The sequence below is a fragment of the Crassostrea angulata genome, chromosome 2 (genome assembly GCF_025612915.1).
Source record: "Crassostrea angulata isolate pt1a10 chromosome 2, ASM2561291v2, whole genome shotgun sequence".
Taxonomy (NCBI): Eukaryota; Metazoa; Mollusca; class Bivalvia; order Ostreida; family Ostreidae; genus Magallana; species Magallana angulata.
In genome coordinates this window covers 79,742,595-79,764,225 of record NC_069112.1, presented here as the reverse complement: position 1 = coordinate 79,764,225, position 21,631 = coordinate 79,742,595, and the positions used below count along the sequence as shown (strand labels likewise).

At 34.4% G+C, this 21,631-nt stretch overlaps 2 protein-coding genes across 28 annotated transcripts in view; one reads left to right on the top strand and one right to left on the bottom strand.

Moving 5' to 3' along the window:
• Nucleotides 1–21,631, top strand: part of LOC128172888 (leucine-rich repeat-containing protein 71-like) — a 59,378-nt gene that overhangs the window by 21,282 nt on the left and 16,465 nt on the right. For 22 of the 27 annotated variants that reach the window (XM_052838626.1, XM_052838619.1, XM_052838612.1 and 19 more), the window contains exons 2-12: nt 9,425–9,531; nt 10,312–10,518; nt 12,103–12,228; nt 15,094–15,169; nt 15,679–15,753; nt 15,880–15,948; nt 16,738–16,897; nt 18,211–18,294; nt 18,703–18,792; nt 19,437–19,550; nt 20,517–20,610. In XM_052838626.1, coding sequence (XP_052694586.1) covers nt 9,425–9,531; nt 10,312–10,518; nt 12,103–12,228; nt 15,094–15,169; nt 15,679–15,753; nt 15,880–15,948; nt 16,738–16,897; nt 18,211–18,294; nt 18,703–18,792; nt 19,437–19,550; nt 20,517–20,610 — 1,202 coding nt within the window. Of the gene's footprint in view, nt 1–4,762; nt 4,840–7,026; nt 7,117–7,186; nt 7,321–9,424; nt 9,532–10,311; nt 10,519–12,102; nt 12,229–15,093; nt 15,170–15,678; nt 15,754–15,879; nt 15,949–16,737; nt 16,898–18,210; nt 18,295–18,702; nt 18,793–19,436; nt 19,551–20,516; nt 20,641–21,631 lie in introns of those variants that run through there. The other 5 variants (XM_052838614.1, XM_052838628.1, XM_052838627.1 and 2 more) reach the window with 5 other exon arrangements.
• LOC128172891 (short-chain collagen C4-like) lies at nt 604–2,723 on the bottom strand. The gene is made up of 3 exons (XM_052838629.1): nt 2,362–2,723; nt 1,313–1,387; nt 604–1,132 (listed from the first exon to the last, which is right to left on the bottom strand). Exons 1-3 carry the CDS (start codon nt 2,696–2,698, stop codon nt 651–653), a joined length of 894 nt encoding a protein of 297 aa, XP_052694589.1. The 5' UTR covers nt 2,699–2,723; the 3' UTR covers nt 604–650.

Genomic DNA, 21,631 nt, shown 5'->3' with positions numbered 1-21,631 from the left:
TCACACTAGATGATGATGATAATCATGTTTTTCTTTACATGCGTAAGAACCGGAAGTACAATTCGAGAGTAATGTTTACTCATTCCTTGCTTTCGGAAATAGACAAAACGGCGGGATATACTAGTATCTTATTTATCATGTACCATTCCTTTCAAAGGAATACTTGTCTATAATTCATTCATTGTATTTATATATTATTTGGCTAGTTCGATGTAAGTAGAAAGTTGGTCAATACATCTTCCCACTTCAAGGGTTAATATAGTAGGGAAGATTGGGTTGATATTGCGATAGGTATTTCCTTTATCTTGCAGCACATTATGGATAAGCATTGTTTAAACGCTTTTAGATGAATAAACACACGCGACCTAATTTTTGTAAATCAATTCTTACTTTAATTAAGTGCATCTTTACTGGTTAAGAAAAATCGACATTTAACAATATATGTACAATATATACATAAACGTTATGTCTAACCTTTTATCCAAAATGAAATGCAGTCAAATCGTTTTTGTCAGTCCGCTGTCGAGCTGACATTTCAAAACCGTGTGCCCTTTATGACTTTAACCCATATTATGATTTTGACGAGAATATACAACAACAATATAAGTTTGAGGTTTCTAATGGCAAAGAGAACACGTTATTTATAACCGTCACAATGTACACACAACACACGTGATGTACTGGCCGTTCCTATATGGGGGGCAGGGGAGAGAACCGCAAACAGCCGTCACCGGATATAAGATGTGGCCATTTAAGTTGTGTTGCCGGGCGCCTTCCGTTAAGTACTCGGCATCTCCATGGAGACAAACAAAGTCAAAAGCATACCAGCCGCTATTGTCATTATCTGTCACCAAATACCCGTGGTACTGCATGTTCCAGCCGCTGGGACACGTGTTTTTTGCCGGTATCATCATTACTGAACCGGAACTTTGTACGTGACACATTGCGCATGGCACGTCGTCATTCCCAGCAAACTTCCCATAGGTGAATTGATACTCGCTTCCATACATGTGGGCCGCTGAATCTATTATACTTGTGGGAAAGTCACGAGGGGCATCATCCGGGTCATGAGGCAGGCAGAGGGTGTCGACCCCTCCTCCAACTTCATTAAAAGGCTTACCCCCAGTTATTCCTGAAAAAAAAATGTTTGTGAAATATATTTTAATTCTTTTCATTGTACTTAAAAGATAACTTATTGTTTTACTAGGATGAAAAACAAACACGAAAAAAAATGTAACAGTAGTTGAGATATTCTGCATAGTCTATTAATAAATTATTATGTAACTACTGCTTCCTCTCTGTTTTGAAATACCTGAGTAAACAGTAGTAGTGTCGTTCAATGCTGGGCAGGCCTTCTTGCCCCACACCGTGTAAATACTGCCAGTTCCTGTCAATCAAAGTATTAATTATTATACAAATATGTTCACCAAAATCCGAAGCCACGGTAACATTTCCGTCACTTTTTGACGACTTTTTAAAAAAAATCACATGCCTGACGTTTTGTTATGTTCCAATAAAAACCAAATTGTATGATTGAGAGGAACATATCAAGATATCAAGCTGTCTTCATTTGATGGAAGAAGTTGACGTCATTTTTGGGAGTTGATTTTAATCAACTCTCCTATGCAGTTTCTCTGGCAAACCGGAAGTGAAACGGTGTTTGGACCTAAGCACAAATCATAACCGCTGTCAAAACTTAAGACTTAAAAATAATTGATAAGTTAGATGAAATTTATTCAGAAGCATTGTTTTTTAAGGAAAATTATTTATAAAAGTAAGATTTTAAATGGTACGAACAATTATGATAATTTTGTATACTTGTATGTATTCGGAATACGAGACTGTATTGAACTCTGGCGTAGGAATAATTCTTACGCCAGAGTTCATTATAGTCTCTTCAACTAGACGCTCGCTGTCTGGATAAACAAGACAAGAGTTCAATACTGCTTGGATCCTTAACTATCAAGATTTATTTCGATAACTGATACATAGTTTGATGAAATAAATATTACACAACATAATTCCTCTTGGGTTTTATCGGAATTTTTGTCGACCCCCCCCCCCCCCCCCCTCCCAAAAAAAAAATCGTACCAGTATTAGAAAGAAAATGTGCGTAATTCTAATATAACTAAGAAACTACATGTATTTGCCTTTCAAAATTACATATTGATAATTTTAAACCAAATAATAATCCCATTAAATTAACTCCCATCCGTACTTCAGTGCTATTATTTCTATTTGGAAGCCTTTTAAGGACACCTCGTACTCTTCTCAACGTTTTCATCCAGTACCTTTATAAATATGTTGTTCGCAATGTAAAATCTCCGTAGATTATTTATGGCGAAGTTACAGTACACCTACCTTGTTTACTTCTTGAACTGAGCTGACTCTCTAGAGAGAGGATCCGGGTACGCTGTGTAGTCACTTCCGTTTCCATTGTTGTCACGTGAGATTTCAGTGACGTCATTTCTCTCTGTAGCGCCTCTATCTCCTTTAGCAAAGTGTTCGGGTCGTTTAACAGTAACCGCCGGCCCTTGGTTTCGCCCCCCGAGTCCAGGGGTGAAGTCTCTGTTTCCTTGTTGTCACCCACGCATCCTCCACTAGTAACAACTAGCAATATCACTGTGATAAGCACGCGATTCTCCATTTTATGACAGAAATCTCCAAAGTGCACGGTTGTAATTATGCCCTTACTCATACTGATAAAAGACTTAGACAGAACTATTCTGTATACTATCAGACAGTTCAACGAGTGCATGGTCTTTTTCACTTACATTTGGGTCACAATATTCATATACAATTTCTCTCTCACAGTCTTGTTTACATTCCCTAGCTAAACTTTATAAAGAAGATGGGGGAATAAGGCGTGTAAAATGCCTAATAGTATATTAGAATGGATGAGATACTAAAAAATAAAAATATCAACAAACCTGATAATTCTTTTAAAAATCATTCAAAACAATGTACTGTATATTTTAGACATCGATTTAAAACCCTTAAGAAGGCTCGATGGTCGCGCCCATTTTTAGACTCTATCTATCTTCTTAAAAAGAAGAACTCCACATCAAAATATAGTGTCCTTTCTGATATATTTCATTTTCTCAAATCAAATATACAACATGACTACTCATGTTGTATATTTGATTTGATATTTGTGCACAAACGTTGAACGCTGTAAATTGCAACGTCACAAGCGAGAATCAAAGTTCACGCTTGTGGCTGTTACAGTGGCTATTCCATTAATTTGAACTTACCCTTAGGAATAAACAGAAATTTTGACGTATAAATCACATTTGCGGACAAGGCAAAAAGTAAAAAGAAATGTAAATCATTATTTTTTGAAAGATATAGTCTCATAACTGTAGCGGTGTGTGCATACAAATTTCATAACACGTTACTCAATTCAATGTTTAATTTTAGTTTATAGTTTTTTAATTCATATCTTTAAATTTTAGAAAGATGTGATGGTTAATTTGTTGACGATTCAGCTTCCTTAAATATATACAACACTTGGAATATGTTGATAATTTGAACTGGTGAATGCGTATCAAAACCTCTCAAAAGTGTTATTTTCTAAAACTACATGTACATGGGTTGAGGATTCGATGCCAACAAAACTTGAGGCAATATATTTTTTTCTTATCTTTGATTAAAATATTCAGACTAAATATAGTTAGAAATTCTACTTTTGTAAACTTGTATCATGAAATTATCAATTAGATTTAAATTGAAAAAATGAAATTTGAAATTGTATACTATAAAGTATCTTGCTACTAAACCAAAAGTCATAGCGACCCTATTCTTCTTTCTAAATAATTAATCTATACATGTACGTATGTATATATATATAGGATAGTTATACAATTTTTTTTCAATATTAGAGTATTTAAGAAAAAACTCATGAAAAGTAATAGTTAGATAATATTAAGTAAAATTTACGCGATTAGGAAGGGGCGAAGGGAACTTAAATTCTACTTAATATGTTCTAACTTATTTAGAACGTATCTCTCTTTTTCATTGGCTGATCAAATCAAAAGTTCTTCACCAATCAAATAGTTCTCTCTTTTGTTTACGGTTAATTCTTTAATTATACATGTACTGTCAACCGAAAATGTGACGTTGCTTATAGAGAGTTTTTAACGATTAAAAACAACACTTAATAGAATACTTAGCGAAAGCCAATTGGATATAAAAGTGGGTTCTGTTCCAAAATACTTCTATATAATATATATAAAATAAATGTTACATACGATACACTAAATTGCATTTAAACGTAATTTGTTTATTAATGAATAAACCTCGACAATGGAATGTTCAAATACTATAGTAACGTGGAATTAAGTTTTGTCTATCTCAACCTTCGCTCTCGGTCACATCCGTATTGTTCCATGTGAGATAAAGAATACGCCAGAGATTTTCAATTTGTCACAAATGACATTGTTGAAATGTGAAGTTGGTCTTTAAAATTGGGGGGAAAACCAACAACAATAAAACGATAAAAGTGAGAATAATCAAAGGGGTTTGTGGTCTGTCATTTTGTTTTATTCGATACACATCGTGTTTAATGTTGCATTTAATTGGCTAGCTTTCTAAAGGTTCCAATTCAAGGGAGGGAAGTGGAATGGTAAAATTTGTACGAGCTTTTAAAAATGCGTTATATATAAAAGTTGCCGTGTAGTCCGAGTGATCGGATTCTACGCAGGTCGTCGCAGAATATTAATACCCATCAGTTAATTGTTGTTTTCATATTGGTTAATATTTTTTATTTCGACCGGAAATGGCGGACTCTATCGGAACTTCTTTTTTACCTGATTTTAAAAGAGCGCTGAACTCTCTACGGTAAGAATAACATCGGGGAGACGGTTCTGGGTAAAGATTTTATGTTTTGAACGAGGTTTCTAACCTTACAAGTATTTTGATTATGTTTGTGGGCGCGGATCCATTCTGTTTGCGGGAGGGGGGGGGGGTCAAGTTTTTTTGGTTTGTTTGTTTTGTTTTTAATATAGCTGAATTTCCGGACAAGGAGAGGGGGGTGGGGATGGGGTGTAGACCTCCTCACCATAACCTTATACCCTAACCACCTTTTGATACCAACATACATGTAATCGCTAGTACAATCATGTAATTACAAGAAACCAGAGAGGTAGATGTGCTACAAACGAGGCAGATCCGAGGCAGGTGGCATCGAAATGTGGGGGGGGGGGGGGGGTGCATGGTCCCAAATTTTTTCCCCGCAGCAATTTTCAAAATTTTTATATATAGAACATTTTAATTTGTATGGGTTTGTCTCAATACATATATCAAATTTTTTATTTGTTTTATTTTTCTTGTCAAGATTTTGGAGATAACACCCAACCCCACCCTCTTTAAAAAACCAATGCTACGTGTCTGCGTGCATGGATCATTCACCTTAAATTATGATTTTGTGCTTCAAACATGAACTGAATAAATAATTACTGATTTTTAATAAGGTCTTTGTCTTTTAACGTTCATTAAAGGAAATGTAGGTATACATTATATATATATATTTGTTATACTTTCATGTTAAATACTGAAATCTGATTGGTTAAGGCGCAGTTAATAATATTTTCTATTACCCTCAGCGTTAGCAACGCACTTAGCAACGGTTAACATTAAAAAATGTTACATGCGCGAAAATTATGCGCGTACGGTTCCGCTGTAGAATTCACGTTATTCCTATATGAAAGCAGTAAATTTTTCTTAAAATTAAGACATTCAGTATAACAAAATAAATAGTGCTTGTTTGGGAGGATAACAGTTGAAATTGACACCCCTCGAAAACCATTGTCAACCTCCGCTTCGCGTCGGTTGACAATGTTTTTCTCGGGGTGTCAATTTCAACTGTTACCCTCCCAAACAGGCACTATTTATATAATATATATATATATATATAACCAAAGTGATAGTAATAACTTGATTATTACTCGAACGCCGAAGGATATAGCATATTTAATTAAGCCCAATGATCGCTAATCAAAGTGATAGTTTAGTATTCGTCTATGAAATATAGTTTTTAGAAGGAAAAAATGGGAAGGAGGCGTCAACTGATTGGTGTAAAAAATATTTCATGTTTCTCAGTTAAAAATATGTTGGGGGAGGGGGGGGGGGGTAAGGATATTTAGCCAAATTTTCAATAAATTTTCATATGGGAGATGTATTTCATAAAAAATAATGTAGTACGTTTTCTACTGTTTTTAACGAGGCGGGTGGTCAACGATTTAGCCATAAGATCTGCCTTAAACTTTTAAAATATTTATGGCAATAAACTAGCTAACATTTAGTATACAAAAAAATTCAAATAATTTTAAATCATTTTCCCTATATCTTAAGAGAGAGAGAGAGAGAGAGAGAGAGAGAGAGAGAGAGAGAGAGAGAGAGAGAGAGAGAGAGAGAGAGAGAGAGTTTTTCAGAATTTTGATTAAGAGAAATATTTTCAAATTCTGCTATTTTTTATGAACTTAAAATATTTAAAACAACTACAATGCAATTTTAAAATCTTTTTATTTAAGAGATGATAAAATTCAGGAAGGTTAATCAATTTGTAGTCCCTGCATGTGCTTTCAACTGTTATTTTATTTTATTTATCAGTATTTTTTTCCCTTTTGACGTCGAGGGGCGGGTGATTCCATTCGAATTTTTAAAAGCTTTCAAGGAAAACAACTTTTAATTTTATTATTTAATTTAATCATTTTAATACTATTATTCATTTTCTACTCATTACTTTATTTAAAAAAACAAACAAAAACAAAACATCATAGGGGGTAGGGGTCCACCCCCCTCCCCCTGCAAAATTCAATTTTTTTTAAATTTATATTATAAAACTTCCAAATAAATGCCCCCCCCCCCCCCCCCCACACACACACACACACACATATACACATCCTGTCAAACTAAAAAAAAACCACCGAAAACATGGAAAACCCCATCCTTGATTTTTTTTTTCTGGATCCGCGCACGTTTCCTTTAAATTCATTACATTTCATCAATGCGGGGTAACTCGTATCACGACGTTGTCAAGGGGAGCGGAAGTTTATAAGGAAGGGAAGTAGCACGCATGTCTCAATGACTGCAGTGTCGCGGAATAATAACTCTTAGGTAAATTAAGCATAAAATCTAATGATAACATATCTTTTAACATCCAAATAAATTATTAAAGCAAACTATTGTAATGAGAAAATCTTATAAGGCGTAATAAATCGAAAGTAAACAAGAATTTCTTTGAGATATTTTCACGCGGAAGTTTATCCGCCAAAATTTTACGTTGTCATGCGGTCGTGTCAACATTGAACAGAGGTAGAGGTAATCGCACGTTGTGATCAGACTATTTAGCTAACTAAAGGCCACCACAGAACTTAATTAATGAAGTTAATGAACTCGAATTCTTTATTTTCATTATAGATTAATATTGGTATTGTCAAACAGCCCATGCTTACTGTACGTTTAGTATTCCATAAATCTTCATCATGTAAAGATATTTTCATTGAACCCAATAATTGTTAAAGGCTAAAGTACATTACCTTTCCGTCTCGTGCAAGCTAGCCCTTAAGCTCTGTATCAGTATGTAGACTATAGTGATATATGTGTTATGATTCCAGGCTTAGATTGGTTGTATACAATTTAGTACACATCATGTATAGTGTAAACAACAATCTGTGATAAAAAATTACCAATTCAACAAACTTATACACTGTATTGCATCTTTGTTTCTGACATCAAACTGGCAGTTTCCTGTAACAATTTGAAATTTCATTAGGAGTTCAAATTATGTTGTACAAAAATGAACGTCATTAAAAATCAAGTTTTAAAATTTTGATATATGTACATGTAAAGTATACGATGCCATATTTCTATTAGTACATCAAATTGTCATACAAATAGAACCATTTTAACAAGGCCTTGGACTTTCAGTAGGAGAAATTATCGAACCATTTTAATAGTACGAGTAATTATTTATTTCTTGCGCCAAAACTGGTTTAAAATAATGATGCTGGTTTCAAGCGAAACATACACCAATTGCGTAGTCTAAGCTTAAAGGCCAAACAAATCTTGTAGGGCTATGACAATGAAGCTGCTCGGTCTGAGAAAAATTTAGATGAAAGACCTGAGAGTTAAAGTTTTATATTTATATGGTATTGTAACGTGACGGACTTGTCAATGAAATTAAAACAATAGTTCTATTTACAGTTTATTTACATATTTACACACATACACTACAAGAGTAAAACACATCACTTATGATGAACTTAAAGATCTGTACTCTCCAAGTCTTACTCTCCGACTCCCCCTCTCTTTCTCTCGTTATCATTTTTATCCCCCTCCCAGAGTTTCTCAGCCATAAATCACACATCATTACACTCCCTGGCTAGAGAGAAAATAAACAATTAAACCAATGATCCCCCTTTTCCCACAGGTCTGATAGGACATCAGAGACCCACCAGCTGCACAGAGGGATGACATATTAATTAAGTGCCAGCCGGACATTTAACGGTTCACTCAAACTAACAAGATCTCTAATAAACATTAACATAAATTTGCCAATTTATCACAGTATAAAAAGTTGCAATATATCACGCACAAAAAATTGCGCTATTTTTGACTGATTTATTATAATCTTTATAGGAATGGGACGATCCACCGATGCACCGGTGCATCACGGTATTTATTTTGACGATATTTGGATCGATACATTTACCATTAATACAACGATACCTATGCGAACTTTTTTTTATTCTCCAAAAATATCCGAGCTTCATATGGCGGCTTTTTTTTAGTCTGCGCGCCTAATATGAAAGTACAAAGATGGCGGAAAACTTCGTAAAGCTGTCAAAACTGTTAGGAAGCTAAATCTGGAGTGTGGACAACTTTTGGATTACTTTTTTATGAAAAAGTAGTGTATATGAGACTAAGTCATTTGTAAATTGTGCAACGCTCAGTTTAAATATATCAAAAGAAAATTTGAACATGCGGTAATACATCGTTAGATTGAATAAATTTTTAACCCTTATTCATGTTTTCATTTAGTTGCAATGTATCGTGATATGTATCGTATCGCATCTCATGTATCGTGATATGTACCGAATCGGCTAAGTACATTATCGTCCCAGCCCTAAATCTTTATCTGTAATTCAGATTAACCAGTTCAAAACTAGAGCAGTATTTTTTTTTGTGACAATGTACTATAGGTGTTTTCTGTATCAAGATATTCGTAACATGATAGTGATGATGTGATCATGAACCATTGTACTTGATTAAAAAAGTTACAAGGGGATTCATGACTGCAAAATGCATTGAATAAAATTGATGAAATATTGAGTGCTCAAATATTTCAAAGAGGATAAAACAAATATTAAACCTATCGTTCAATATCAAAGTTCTCAATTTATTAATTTATTTTTCATTATAGTGTTGCCAACAAAATCAAGATGGGAAAGAAAGTTGAGAAATCTCTGAAGGGCGAGAAGAACCAGTCGGCCGTTAGTCAGGATGAGGAAGACCCCAACAAAACACCAGGTAACCGTGGTAACACTCAAACAATGTAAGAGACGTCTTATCATCACAGTTGTATATTAATGACATATGAGTTTAAGGAGTAAGATTTTATGTTTAAAAAGTTGTACCTTTAAAAAATTAATTTCATGTATTAGGGAATAAGACCTTAAAACTCCCATATTTCCGCCTTAACATAAAGAAGAAAGGGGTCAAACTGAATAATCAGTTATAAGATTTATTGATTTCCCATCGCTGAACCAGCTTTGGACATAGATCCATGAGCATCATTGAAGTGGATATAGATCCATTGAAGACTTTCTTACAACTTCTGACATTCCCAGATCATCTTTCTCTCCCTTTTTTTCTTACACGTTATTGTTGATTTCAACTTCTAACTTTGTCTGATCATTCTGATTCACTCATCTTTCTCTTTTTCTTTTGCTATATCTTTGTGTTCAAGTTTTGCTTATATTACAGAATTTGTGACTTTGTCTAATCATCTGTGTCTCTTTCTCTCTCTATACTTTCTTTCTGTCTATCCCTTTCTGTCTATCCCTCCTTACTAGTGCCTGTTGAGAGTGTTCACACACTGTCCTCTAGTTCACCGTCCCTCAGTCCAACCCTTGACCCTGACAAGCCTCTAGGTGAGAAAGATCCAATGGTCTTCTGTATGTTTATTATTTATTATTTACTGTACAGTATTAACATATATTTGGTGAAAGATGATTATTGTACTGCTTTTTTTATCATAAAAATAACTAGTCACAAGAATCAGGGTAAAACCAGGAATTCTATTTTTAGAACCCTACAGTTGTACGGGAAACTTCCAAGCCGACTTCACAGAGTTGTGTCGCCGTACCGGCATGGCCACCATTCCCGCCGTGGTTCACCGAGCCCGACCTCCCACGCAGGCAGCACCTGAGAGCAGCAAACCAGAAAAGGGGAAAGATAAAGGCAAGAGTGCGATCACTGAACCGGAACCAGAGCCAGAACTGGACACGGAGGGTGGTGGGTGCTTGCTTCTAATACATTAACAGCCGCCCCTCCCCCTGAAATGCCCCCTCCCTTTCCTCTTTATTCCCTCCCCTCCCCTTTTATACACCCCCTCCCCTCCTATCTCAAAGAAGTTTCCAACCTTCAGAGTCAATCAATCTCCAATTCCCTTTTATATCCCCTCCCCTTTCCCATTTATATCCAGCCTTTTACATTTTATTCCTTCCCCTCCCCTGTAATGTCACCTCCCCTACAATCTCAAAGAGTTTCCAAACTCCTGAGTCAATCACCAAATCACAAAGCTGTAACTGTGTTTTGTAACCTCTTGCCTTATTTTGTAATGTATACACTAAGCGAATGTGAAATATTCCCAAAATTTCCCCCCCCCCGAACCCCCCCCCCCCCCCCCCCCCCCCCAAATCTTCCCCTTGAAACGTTTATGAGAATCTCAAATTATTTGGCAGTTATGTAAACTTATCTGCCACCTCCATATTACCCATGTTTTAAAATAGAAATAAAAAACCTCAAAATCTTGCCAGAGATGGTGACTTGTTTAGGATAAAATAGTGAATGAAAACTTTGAATCCCTCCCCCTCCTCGATATCCTTTGTGTCTGTCATTCACCAATGTTCATCCTATGCCAGCCAGAACAGTTTTCAATTCAAAGTTTATAATAAATTTCTGGATGGTAAATTATTACCAAAATTGATTTGATGATCAATAAATTATTTGAATTTGGATGAATTAAGATTAGCCATTAGTAGTTCTTTGAAAAAACACTGTACCAAAATAGGTTACACATAATTGTTGTTTTCTTGATGGAAAATTTACCATATATTGGTAATTCATGTATACATGATTCACAACAATAATAAAAGTGATATGATGTATAAATCACAACATTTCTCAGGATAAGCTTGAATGAGACATGTCAAAAGTTACGATTAGTTTTGTCAATAACCCGATATGATATCCCAGAACCGGAGGTAACATTTTGTTTTTTCCGTTTCATCTTTACTCCTCTATTCCTTGCCGTCCTGTATCTTTTTGACTTTAATTTTAATCTAAGAATTAAAACCCTGTGTGTTCTCTCCTAATTTGGTAATGTGGGATAAATGTATAAAGATGCTGATCTGTGACTTTAAAAGTATTCTCTTTAATACTGTATTGTTATGTATGTATGCTTCATGTACGAATCTTTTTTACAACTTGTTTATAACTGTCAGATACCCATTATTTTAAACTAATCTCTTTGAATTTTGCTAATGAAAATGTTTTAACAAAAAAACTGTCATAATATTAATAATAATGTTCTACTATTTGAAATTTTGTTTTCTGTAAATTATTGTGCAAATAGCTTATTTTATATCGTTAAAAGATTGGAAATTTTTTTTTTTTTTTCATACATATTTAAGTTTAACTCTCTTATACATTAAGTAAGTATTAAAAATAGGATTTAAAAATATGTAGGAATATAAAACAAGCAGAGGATACAAATTGATTCATACTTGAACTGAAACAGAGAACTTTTGTAAAGTCTTTAAAACATCTGAGTGCTCATAAATGCACATGATTTACTGAAAGGTTTTGGTTATTCAGAAAATGCGGAACCACCTCCCAAAACGTACGTCGTCAAGGATAAATTTGAGTTCTTTAAGCCGTGTGTCCAGGTAGAAATGGAGAACTACGATAAAGGGGAAACTGTGACAGAGATCTACATCAGGGGTAAAGAGAGAGAGAGAGAGAGAGAGAGAGAGAGAGAGAGAGAGAGAGAGAGAGAGAGAGAGAGAGGAGAGAGAGAGAGAGAGAGAGAGAGAGAGAGAGAGAGAGATATGAAGTAGGAGAGAGGGATAGAATTCAAGAGAAGGTCAGTGAAACACTGTAGAGAAGGAGTGTGTGGGTAAGAGAGCAAGAACAGAGTGAAAGAAAGACAGAAAAAATAGAGGGAGGAAAAATAGAGAATGAAAAAAGATAAATACAAATGTATCTGGATTCTTCAGCTTTTTTAATATAAATTAGTTTTATGATCTGCTATTTAAAGTATTGACCTAATGCCAGAATAAGAAACGGTAGTTATTTAAAAAAAGGCCTTTTCAATTGTACCATTAAAAAGCTGTTTTTAATAATGACATCTACGTAAAATGAAGCTTTGATATAACTACTGTGGTTTCATTAATTTTCGTGGGTATCAATTTTCGTGGATTTTCTAAAAACCACAGTTTCGAGGATACGTAATTTCGTGGCCAATGATCCTATCAATACAAAATGTTAGTTCACAGGATGAATGACCATCTTTAAGTTCTCCTTAAAGATAGCTTAAAGATGCTTAAAGGTAGCTTAAAGACGATCTTTAAGCCACCTTTAAGCTACCTTTAAGCTATATGTGTTGCTTAAAGATGGCTTAAAGAAAGCGTAAAGATGGCTTAAAGGCAGCTTAAAGACTATCTTTAAGCCACCTTTAAGCCACCTTTAAGTACAACTTATAGGTCCTTAATGTCCAAACTTCTTTAAGCCACCTTTAAGCTACCTTTAAGCCACCTTTAAGCCATTAAAAAAAAATTATTTAAATATTGTGCTTAATTTCCAACAAAATGTATTAACTTTATGAAAGAAAAGGTATCAAAACGGTTTTTGTTCTAGAAAGAAAAATGAAAAAAAAAAACACAAAAAAAAACCGGCCACGGCGAGAATTGAACCCGGGACCCTTAGTTTACTAGCATCACCACACTTCCTCTGCGCCACGGCAACTTACATATATATGAGCGTTTTTATATCCCATATATCAATGGATATTGAATCACTGTATTGAATGTGTTTACTTAAAAAAATTTTGACAAACCATTCAGTTTGTAACAATCAATTATATCTAATTTATAAATTACATGCATGCGTGTATTTAGAATGAAATACGGAACTTGGTCTTCAGTGAACAAAAATATATAATACCTAAATGGAAACCGTTAGGTTCACTATAGTAGGCTTTCTTAGTTAATAAATTTAAACCGAGTAGATATACGTTCATCTAATTTATAGCTATAAAAATGTAAGAAAGAAAATGAAATCATTTCTTTTATTAAATGCATTGATACTATTAGGGTATTTGTTCAATTTCCCGCAATTTCCCGGTTTTCATGATCGCGGCGCCGTTCCAATATGTTTAAATATTTACATGTAATTGTATGTACATGATTTTTAAACTATCAATTCTATAACAAACAAAATTACCAATTACCGGTGACGTATTAACTGCATGTGGCAATTGCAAATGACTTGTATATACAATTGTATGTTGTGCCAGGCCGGGTATATTTGACATATTTACCCTTATACATATATTTAAATAATCAACCCCGATTTATGATCACCGGTACATTAATTAATTAGCCTCAAGATTTTACTCTTACATACATGTATCGTTAATTTGTAGACGTAACATCTTTGAAACCCAGAGCTAGGAAATAATACTTTGAAAATGAATTACAAATGTAAATTAACTTTTATTTACTAGACTTATCGTATACTCGTACATACTAAGATTCAACGCTGACGTGCACCTGGGCACACGACACACCTGTTGTGTATATCTTGTATATTCTGTGTTAGTTCCAGGGGTTTTCTTAAGTTGGACAAACAATAGACTTTAATTAGATATACACAAACATGCACCTGGGCACACGACACAACTGTTGTGTATATCTTGTATATTCTGTGTTAGTTCCAGGGGTTTTCTTAAGTTGGACAAACAATAGACTCTAATTAGATATACACAAACGAACAAAACTATGTCTAGACAAACAAAGCAGTAATATCCTGCCCGATATAACAAAGGCAGTTGAGAGTCTTTTCATCTTTAACATGTATCTAGCAGATCTAGAGTTAGAAATAACGAAAATTGAAAAAAAGATTGATTTTTTTCACCGATTAATTTATAATAGGAAACAAACATACTTTAATTAGTTTTATGCACATATTAAGATACAGAGACTGCGCTCATCCCTACAATAATTTTGAAACCCCCAAAAAATTATAAAGAATTTTATAACGGCAATCTGTGTCCATCGGAGCGGTGCTGATGATAGCGATCTGTGTTTAATGGAGCGACGATTAAAACCGCCTGGAACACCCCCCCCCCCCCTTCCTTGGAAATTATATTATCACTCGGATGACCCCCTCCCATCTCTATAAAAGAGCTTTTGCATTTAATATATGTTTTTATTGTTCAGCTTGATCAATATTGACTTAACGGCCACTTAAAGACGGTGTAAAGGCAGTGTAAAGAGAGCGTAAATGCCACTTAAAGATGCTTAAAGATGGCTTAAAGGTGGCTTAAAGAAGTTTGGACATTAAGGACCTATAAGCACTTGCTTAAAGGTGACTTAAAGGCGGCTTAAAGGTTGTATAGCCTTTAAGCTCCTTTAAGTCACCTTTAAGCCACCTTTAAGGACTTGCTTAAAGATGGTTTTTCGCCCTGTGGTTGAAATTGAACTTCAATAAATATCTAATTTCGTGGATCAACTTAACAACGAAATCCACGAAAATTGGTATTCAACGAATATTGATGAAACCACAGTATTTGATTCTTTATTTTAGGTTGGAAAATTGATGATGTGATGATGAACACTCTGAAACAGTGCTGGTCAGTGATGGAGAAACTTCACACAATAAAGTAAGTCATTTATTATATTATCTGTAATCAAAGTATTGAAGGTACTGGTTAAGAAACTCCACACAATAAAGTAGGTCATTTATTGTAATTATCTGTAATCAAAGTACTGAAAGTACTGGTGAAGAAACTCCACACAATAAAGTAGGTTATTGATTATAATATCTGTAATCAAAGTATTTAAAGTACTTGCAGAAAAACTCAGCACAATAAAGTAGATCATTGATTATAATATCTGTAATCAAAGAACTGAAAGTACTGGTAGAGAAACTCCGCACAATGAAGTAGGTTTATGAAACTCATAACATTCTGAAGCAATGTTAGGTAATTGAATGTGAAAAAGACAAATTTGTCAATCTTAACTTATGAACTGTATAAGTACATAACAGATTTTCTTTTACTAGACAATAATATTGATAATAATCCATAGTAAACATAATAAAATTGTAAACTTTCACATCCATACACACACAATCTACTACATTATTAATAACTGTATTTATTTGTTTCAGTTTGTGGAACACAGGTTTAAATGGTGAAACTGTCAGTATAATGGCCAGCACACTGCCTAGTATTGTCAATCTCAGGTACACCCCTCTCTCTCTCTCTCTCTCTCTCTCTCTCTCTCTCTCTCTCTGTATGTCTGTCTCTCTCTCGAAGTTAATCCTTGATAGTATCACACATTTCTTACTATGTACCAAATGCATTTACAGGACATTAATTCTGGATGGAAATGTTGTGAAAGAAGAAAACTGGCATGAACTGATCACAGACGAGAGCCCGTAAGTTGACAAGATCATCAATGTCTGTCCTTCAGGGTAGATGTTTGATTAGTTTTGCATTGATGTGATACCAATGAAAGAGTGGTATGGGACACCTCCATGTTGTGACCTATTGTTTATCGAAATAAATAATAAAATAAAGTGTAGTTATATAAGTAGTTTCTTTTCAAAGATGGTCACCTAACTCCATAGCGCAGTCGGTTAGAGGGTTTACTACGAACCTGTTAGTCATGAGGTCGAATCCCGCTGGGGGTTTTACAATTTTTACCCTTTTAAATATTTTTAAAAGCTATTTTTTGGTTAGATATTGTAAAATTTGAAAATTCTAAACCGGTGAAAACTTTTCAATCATAAAGTACTTTAATCCACATAAATATCGAGGGATGTCCCATACCACCTTAAGGTCAGACATGACCTATCTTCCATTTTTGTCTTTTTTCTATCTCCACAATGTGAAGATTTCCATTAAGTAATTCCAAAATTATTTTTTTATGCTATATGATGCAGGTTTTATTTAGATATAAGGATATATTATATATATTATAGATATATTAAAGATATATAATATGGCTTTATTTATAAGGATTCAAATCCATTTTGCATGCTATTTTAAGGTAAATTCTAAATATTCTAGCTCCGCAAAGAGCCTGGTAATGTACCCTGAATTTTTGGGAATTGACAGGATAAAATGTTAATAAATGAGGAATGATATATCAGGCAAAATGATATAAAATTGAGGAACGTCTTGTGTGTCCTTAATTTCTTAATTCTATGCCTGCTTTTTTTCAGGGTACAGAACCTGTCCCTGAGACACTGTGGAATCACAGATCTGGGGGCCAAATCTATCGGGGAGGCGCTGGGGACAGTCAAACGGGCCAACACTAAACTGGTCTCCCTCAACCTGGCAGGGAACCAGATTTCTGACCAAGGAGCCGTGGATATTGCTAACGTAAGTCATGGTAGCCGTAAAGTCATGGTAGCTGTAAAGTTCTTTAAAGCAATTAAAATTATCATAACAGGATAAGGGGGGGGGGGGGGAGGGTTACTAAGCTATCATATATCTTGAAAAATTGAGAAAAAAATTGGCTTTGCATACATCAAAATCAAAATCTTTTTTTTTTTCAAATTTGAATTGTTGTGACAAACACTTTTTTTTTTTATTGCTAATGTAGAATCACGTTTCTGTTTTTGTTCATTTATTAGAAATACAACATTTGTTTCCTTCATTTGCAACTTCTTTGAGATTTTTATCGCATTGCTCTGAAAAAAACCCCCAACCTTGAATGTTTGAATGTGTTGCTTCATTCTCTGTCTTGTCTGACTGCACTACTATATACAGGGAAAATGCTCACCCCTGTTTAATTTTTGCCCCTTTTGCCCTTGTTGTCAGCAGGCGAATTTAAGACTGGGTGAATTCAGATGTCTAAATTATCTCTCTCTAAACACGACTGTGTCTGAGTTCTGAGTGAATTAAAAAATGCTGTGAAACTCTGTACAAGTGTAGAAGGGCAAAATTAACACTGTATACAGTATGTCTTGTTTACAGGGAAGATCTCTCTCTCTCTCTCTCTCTCTCAGAGATAGACAATAACTTTTCAATCCGCTTGCCATGGGCAAGTAAACTGAAATTCTGACTTGCCTGAATGAAAAAATTGATAGCCCAAAAATTACAGTGCTCAACAAAAGATCCATTGGACCAGAGTTTTTGGCCTATTAAATATCATTAAATTTTAATAACATGTCTTGTTCAATGCTTCTCCCCGAATGAATTATTTACGGAAAAGACTGCATGCACAGCCATTCGTAGTGCAGTCGCTGCTACTGACGTGTTTTATGAACAAGATAAGTTGCACGAGAAATATATTCGATCTAATAAATTCTGTGCGTTAGCAAGTGAGATGAAACTCATCATGATATATACAGTTTTATAAATAGAATGTAACTACATTATGAGATGGAGGTATAATTTAATTAAACTACCAAGGCACGTAGAACTAAATTTGATATTTGATTGATAGTGTTAATCCTGGACAACTTATCTAAAATCATCACTGAGGTCTTTTCAAGTTACCGTATGCAAAGTTGTATAGTGAAAGTTTATTTTTATGTTTAGAAATAGTTTTCATTAAGTATTTCTATTAAATTTTTCACTTGCCCAAAATGACATCTTATTTGCCCCAGGCAATCAGGCAACCATTAATCTCTTCTCTCTCTCTCTGTATTGTGGTTATGACTATTATATTCACTACATCTTGTTAACAGGGTCTCAGGATGAACCGTACGCTGATGTCTCTCTCTCTAGCCAGTAACCAGATCGGGGATAAAGGCGCAGTTAAACTAGGGGAGGTAATCCATGATGAACTTAAAAATTTCCTGCAGTTTCATTTGATGCTTGAAACATATTTTATATTCTCATATTTTTGATGATGCTGATCGCAGATTTAATTATCAGATTTTTAAAAGTTAAATAATGATAAATTGTTGACAATTGTTGATTAACTGAACATTCTATAATAAATGCAAGAAATAAATGTCCGTGTAAAAAAAGATGCAACTCTCTCATAAATTTTAAAATCAGTCTCCCTTTTATTTTTCAGACAGTTTTGAACTGTATTAATTATAACACAAAACTATATTCTCGCAGTATGATAAAAAGTTGAATCATGGAACTAAGTACTAGTGAAAAGTAAGAAATTTACAGTAATTTTCAGAGTTTTTATATAGAATAAATAAAAGGCTGATTTTTGTTGTCAGGTTTTGTCCAGGTTTCCATTGTCACACGAGGAGGTGGTAGAGAGGAGGAAACAGAAATCTTCAATGGGTTCTCCTGACAGAAACAAGTCTGTAAGTCAAATCATGAACAAGTCTTTAAGTTTAACTTTGATATGTTTGTAAGTCAAAATTTGAACAAGTTTATAAGTCAAATCTTGAACAAGTTTTTAAGTCAAATCATAAACTACTTTGTATGTAAGATTTTGAACAACTCTGTAAGTCAATGTTTTAACAAGTTTTTAAGTCAAAATTTGTACAGGTCTTGAACCAGTCTGTAAGTCAAAATTTGAACAAGTTTGTTAGTCACATCTTGTCCGTATGTAAGTCAAGTTATGAACATGTTTCCAAGTTGGCTTATGAACAAGTCTGTTAATCGAATCATTAATAAATCAGATGAGAAACATGTTTGTTTGTCAAATCATGAATATGTCTGTTGGTCGGATCATTACAAAATTATTTTGTAAGTTATATCATGAAACATTCTGTAATTTGTCTGTAAATCAATATTGAGCAAGTCTGTTTATCAAATCTTTAAAAAGTATGTAAGTAAAATTTTGAACAAGACTTAGTCAAATCATTAACAAGTCTGTAGGTAAAATTTTCAACAAGTCTGCAGGTAAAATTTTCAACAAGTTTTAAGTCTGATAGCCTAATCATGTCCAATACAGAACAGTGTGTAAGGCCACTCATGACTCACTGTTCAATGTGTGTTGTAGCCCCCTCCTAGTCGTCGTGCGGACTCCAAGGACAGACCCGGCAGTGTCAGAAGTAGTTCCCAACACGATAAAAACGACAAGTCCAAGCAGAAACAGTCGGCCAAAACCAAAAAGGTAAGAGTACTTCCCAAAACGATAAAAACCACAAGTCCAAACAGAGATAATCTGCCAGAACCAAAAAGGTAAGAGTACTTCCCAACACAATAAAAACCACAAGTCCATGCAGAAACAGTCGGCTAAAACCAAAAAGGTAAGAGTACTTACAAACACAATAAAAACGACAAGTCCAAGCAGAAACAATCGGCCAAAACCAAAAAGGTAAGAGCAGAAGAGAATTCAAGGCAATGAAAAACCTTTTGCCAGATCTAGAATCTTCCCTTGAGTATTATGACGTCAGGTTTCATAGTCAAATTGAAACTTGATAAAATGTTACAAAATCTTGTTTTTCACTGTTTTATTTACTTTTTATCATTAAACCAAACTTAAGGCAGTTGGTAAGATAATATCGCTATATAGTTTGTAGTTGACCTAATTTGGTTTATACATGGTCAGTAAATTCCATAAGGTGGCTCGAGCTCCGCTTTTGCCCCATATGGAATTTACTGGCCATGTTTAAACCATATTAGGTCCACTACAGTTCATTGACATTAATATTTTCAGGTGTCCAGTATCCCCTTAAAACCAAAGTATTAAGTAACATCTTTAAATAAAAAATTTAAAAAATGCCATGACCTAGAAGAAAGCTTATCATTGATGTTTTTATATCCCAATATCACACTGCCTTAAGGAGAAAATTAAAAAAATCATTTGAAGTACTACTTTGTCCTGATTGTATTTGCTAGCATAAAGCAGGATGAATCATTTAAGGCTAATGTTGCTCAAGTGAGTAAACTGGCCCCTTGGGCTCTTATTAAAGTGTTATTTCCTAGAACAAAGCCAGATTATGATTTATTTTTTAAAAGAATGCTGGGAAAGAGGGTAGAGATCTTTTAAGGCTAATGTTGCTCAGGCTATATTGCCTTTGGGCCTCTTATTAAAGTGTCATTTCTAGAATAAAGCCAGTTTATGATTTATTTTAAGGATGCTGGTAAAGGGGGGAAGGAGCCGGCCAAAGAGGAGGAGAAACACGACAAGTCCAAAGGCAAAAAGGATGACAAGGGGGCGGCCAAGAAAGGTACTGTCTCCTCCTCATTCAGTAAGATAGGTACGGACACGGTACAGTAAGCACGGAATCAAGTGTCCCCTCCCCCTCCCCTCCTACCAACCGTGTCTGTTATATGTGTATGTTTGTGTCCACTAATGAGCCCCCCCCCAAAAACTGAGTCTGTAATATGTGTCCTCTTTGAGCCCCACTCCCCCCAACCCCCCAAATTGTGTTAGTGAAATGGTTGTGACCTCTTATGAGCTCCTTAACCAAACCATGTCAGTATGTTTTTGACCTCTCAGTGTTTGTTCTTCTTAATAAATAACAGTGGTGTAAGATTTGTTGAGGCACAGTGTCTTATGCAGTGGGTTTGACCCCCCTCCCTCACCCCCAACCGTACAATCCAATTGTTTGGCTCATTTTGACTTGTATCTTACATTTGTAAAATCTAACACTTCAGCTATAAAAAAACCCAGAAACAAACTGTGAGAAAGTTTTGTTGTAAGGTTGCTTTATTAATCTACTACTAAAACTTAAAACCAAAAAACAAAATTTTTTTATAGCAAATTGTAATGCAAAATTAAGATTAAATCTGTTTTGGAATAATTTATTTATGCTTAATAAACCCATTCGATGACAGATAATTTTCCAATATGGTTTTTGGAATATTGTAGTTTTATTAGAGAGGATATAGAAATAGTTAATATGTTTGATCACTCTACTTTCGCACTATACACATAATTATGTAGTCTGTGTCCTCGGGCTGAATTTTAAAAATTTTGAAAAATTTAAAGATTTTTTTTAAATGCAGTTTTAAAAATTGAAAACTTAACGTTTGCATTTCCCAGATTTTTACTTTTAGATAAATAAATAGGACACTATTTAGTTTTTAGCTGGCTGAAGAATTTTATTGCTCAATAAAAAATCGGACAAAGAAAAAAGGCAGATGTTGATATGAAGCTTAGCCTAGATAGTTGTGGCAATTTTTAGACAATGTGAAACTCCTTTAGAAGGAGAGTTTTGAATAAAGATAAAGGAAAGAATAAAAAAT